The 3,900-nt window shown below is 35.9% G+C and overlaps 1 protein-coding gene across 1 annotated transcript; it reads right to left on the bottom strand.

Annotated features, from left to right (window-relative positions):
- Positions 1–762: 762 nt before the first annotated feature.
- LOC108382911 (uncharacterized) lies at positions 763–1,295 on the bottom strand (the record flags this gene model as incomplete). The annotated part of the gene is made up of 2 exons (XM_017639276.1): positions 763–896; positions 1,145–1,295. Coding segments are annotated over 2 exons (285 nt in total), but the record flags the coding sequence as incomplete, so codon positions are not given.
- Between the last annotated feature and the right edge of the window lie 2,605 nt (positions 1,296–3,900).

The raw sequence follows: 3,900 nt of genomic DNA, 5'->3' as shown, positions 1-3,900 counted from the left end.
TTTCTCGGAAGTACCTTTTTCAACCCCTAAGGGCGGGATTCACAGTGCTTAGTTAAACGATTCTTAACTTAACCACCAACAAGAGTTTAACTTTGAATTTATATTCAGAGTTGCATAGTTAACTATGAAAATTCATATCGCCTGAAAATATACAAGTTCTAAATATCGAAACTTTTCTATTCAAATTTGAAATTCGTTCCACAAAAAAAAAATTTAAATTTCACAATAGTTTAAGTGTATATATGTATATCAAAATCAATAGTTAAACTTTTGTCAGTGGTTAACTACGCACTGTAGTAAAAATTATGTACATATGTATGTAGGTGTGAATGTAGTAGCCAGCCGTGGGCAGTCCAGCAGCTTTGGCAAACCTGCAAGCATATGCCACTCTCGACGTTCTGACACCATGCCAGGGATTTCAGTTGCGGAAGTCGACCCCCACCCGATCCCCCGCTACACCCACAAAAGTGTGAGCTTGCGCTTGCGGCTGCTTTGGCTTTTCATTTTCTTCGACATTTCATAAATCTGTTCACAGTTTTGGTATTTTCCTCATTTCGTTCCTATTCGCTTTCGGTTTTATATTTGGTGTTCTTTTTTTTNATCGCTAACTGTCGACGAACATTCGGAAAGTAACAAGCGATAGGTTTAGATTTAGAATCCCACCACCAAAACCGTTAACTTACTTATATATAGCTAAAATAGTATATAGGAATCTTAGACTAAAATTAAAAATAATTTTTCTAATCGTATTCCGAATCTTACCTGTATATCATTGATCCACCATGTCAAGTTCGCTGCTGGCTTGGAGAAATCCGACGAGCAGTTGCCGTTGATAATGTCCCCAAGGCGATAGCGTGAATGAATACCTGTTACGACGGGACGTTGTGTGGGCAGTTCTGTGAGGGAATTTGAGAAAAAAGTTTATGAAATTTCGTAAACGCAAGTACTCGTAAGTACGGATTGAAATTAAACATCCAACGGATGCCATCCGCACAGATCTAATCCGATTGGCAATGTCTTAACCTGAAGCGAAGTATGAAGGATTAGATTCTTGCTAATGGTATCTGTCGGATATCGTAATAGGCATAAATATTTCTATTTACTTTTTACATTAAGTATCCTAAGCTAACAATTAATGACTTACCTACAACTTCCATCTCGCCGGACACAAAGAATGTATCAAAAGATGGAGCATCGGCTGAAACCTCGCAGCTATATTTACCAGATGTAGGATTACGGATGAAGACGTGAGTAGCATTCGATTCAGACATCTGCACAATAATAAAGAAACGTGAAATAAATTTATTTGCATAAATATATAATCTCTGGAATAAAATTACATACATATGTACATAATGTATGTGTACAACAAAGACTTTTGGTACATGCTATTTACAAAATGAAAATCACATGTTTCTTCGATAGAATGAAATGCTCAGACACGAATAAAGGAGCGCTAGTGTTTTGGCGGCGAAAAAGGACGCATAAAAAAATTTTACGAAAAAGGGCGCTTAAGAAAAACTTCGGCGAAGAGAGACGCGTAACCTAGTTGACGGCGAAGAGAGACGCGTAAGCTAGTTGACGGCGAAGAGAGATGCGTAGTCATAGATTTATTCTTGGCCAAGGACTGTCACTTCAGCATCATTTCCCAAAAACTCTTTAGGGAATTTACATACAATTACAGAGGAGCGAACTTCCACTAAATACATACATACATATGTATGAAGGTACGATCCCTGGTCCAAGCGAAACAAACGTTGGAAAAAGAAAGCGATCGCCCTTCGGGAGGCAATGGCAAACCAACGAGTGCACTTCAGGTATGCAAAAACTTCTCAGTAAACCATTTTGCCGCTCAGAGACGGAGTAAATTTGTAGGTCCTTCCATTTGTGTTAAGACATCAAGACGAATACCCCAAGTTGTAAGAGAAGCTCGACCAAAAACTTAGCATATACTAGGGATGTTAATTTTGCGACTTTTTCCGATCCCAGGATTTTCGGGATGGCGTTAGCCCCGGGATTTAGATATTCATTACTTTTCAACAACTTGAATCGAAAAAAATGCTTCTACCCAGCTAGCAAAATGGTCAGAAATCTGTTAGATATCCGTCAGACTCGTCGGCAAAAAAGTCAGAAATCTGTATGACTTTGACCGACATCGGTCAGAGAAGTGTAGGGATAGGTTGACAGGAAATCTAACCGACACGACGTGGGAAATTCTGACTTAATTACCGATGATTCTGACGGGTATCTAACAGCTGTCTGACCAAATAATCATCAGACATATCGGAAGAGGAAATAAATAAAAGTCTCCAGACATTTCGCCAAGAAATCTGTATGAAACCTGTAAGACTTGTCTAAATAGTCAACTTTTTATTCCGGCTTGTCTGATATCAGAAATTGTCTGGCAAATGTGCTAGCTGGGTATATTGTTTGAGAAGCTCTCCTACCATGAAATAAATAATAAATAAATGGGTTTGAAACCTTCTTTTTTATTTAAAGTGGCGTTTTTGTTTTTTCTCTCTGACCGCAGGATTTATTTTGAAGGACTTTGTAATTTCAAAGATATGATTAATACCAAAAATTGTTAAAAAAAAATTCAATGCAATGTAGAATAATAATATGGGTAACAAATGCAATAGAAAATTTCTTTAGAAATTAAAAAATTTAAATTTTCTGGACATTTTCAATATTTACCAGCCCTTCTGCACCGGAAAGTTGAATCTCTGTAAATTCTGCAGGATTTCCTCATTAATGTTTTACCCATACTTCTTCTCTAAGCACATTTCTCTGAATTTTGTAAATCATTTTTCAATTACTGACGTTAGAGTGAAAAACTAAAAGTGCAATTTTACTATATTTGGCTCAGGGTTTCGCGAATATTTTGTTTTTAAAATTTTATCGCGCGGTGTTATATGTATAATAATAAAATACTAATTATGAAATAAAAAAAGAAATATAGCCAATACTGGTCAAGAAATGCAGTTTCTATTATTGCCATCAGTGCAAATTACAAATCCTGAAAATTTTCGAGATATTAAAAAGTCCGGGATTAACATTCCTAGCATATACTCAGTGGAAGAAAGCAGAATGATTTCATGAAACGTTGTATAAAAATGCCTGCTTGAACACAATTTCATGTATTCAACTCAAAAGAGTGTCCCTTGGGGAACTGATTTCTGTATGAGAAGTTTTAAATCCATTAAATTTCTTTATGGAAAAGTAGTCAAATAAGGATTTTGTGATTCTTTAACCTCGCAAAATAAGCGTTAATAATGGATAAACAAAAACCCTACACAATCTGGTTTTCTTGTTGGGTTTCACGCCCGTGTAAAAGCTAATTAAAGATTTAATGTTTTTCCAACAATTTCTGAGTGGAAAAAAACGGCGGTTTTGGAAAGTCCGAGTGGGTAATTTTGTATACACATAAATATAAATTTGTAAGTATGCACACAGTTGCGCCATTACAATATAATATACAGTATATGTAAGTACTAAAACACAGCTGTCAGATGTGGAGTATCCTTTGGCACTTCGCTGTCCCTATATTGCACATATTTACATACATATGTATACACATGCAGTGTGCAGAAATGTGCTCCTTTCTTTTGAGTACATTTTTCAGTAGCATGGGAATTTTCAATAAGCTCGCCTTGAATTCGCCGCACATGCTATGTATTTATAAATTTCAGTTCATTGTAATTATGTGTATCCCAGTTCTTACTTTAACATAACTCTTTGCTCGCATATTTAAGTAGATTTGCATACATATCTATATGAAAGGACATACACATACGTACGTACGCAACAGCAATGTATGTACAAATTCAAGCATCGTAATTTTTGTCTTTGTATACAACTATGTACATACTTACATACATTCTGATACAATGCGGAATGCGT

Source organism: Rhagoletis zephyria, unplaced genomic scaffold (assembly GCF_001687245.7).
Source record: "Rhagoletis zephyria isolate East Lansing unplaced genomic scaffold, Rhagoletis_zephyria_1.1 Rzeph_scaffold_29443, whole genome shotgun sequence".
NCBI classification, from domain to species: domain Eukaryota; kingdom Metazoa; phylum Arthropoda; class Insecta; order Diptera; family Tephritidae; genus Rhagoletis; species Rhagoletis zephyria.
The sequence above is the reverse complement of the archived record's forward strand: the minus strand, read 5'-3'. Positions and strand labels throughout refer to the sequence as shown.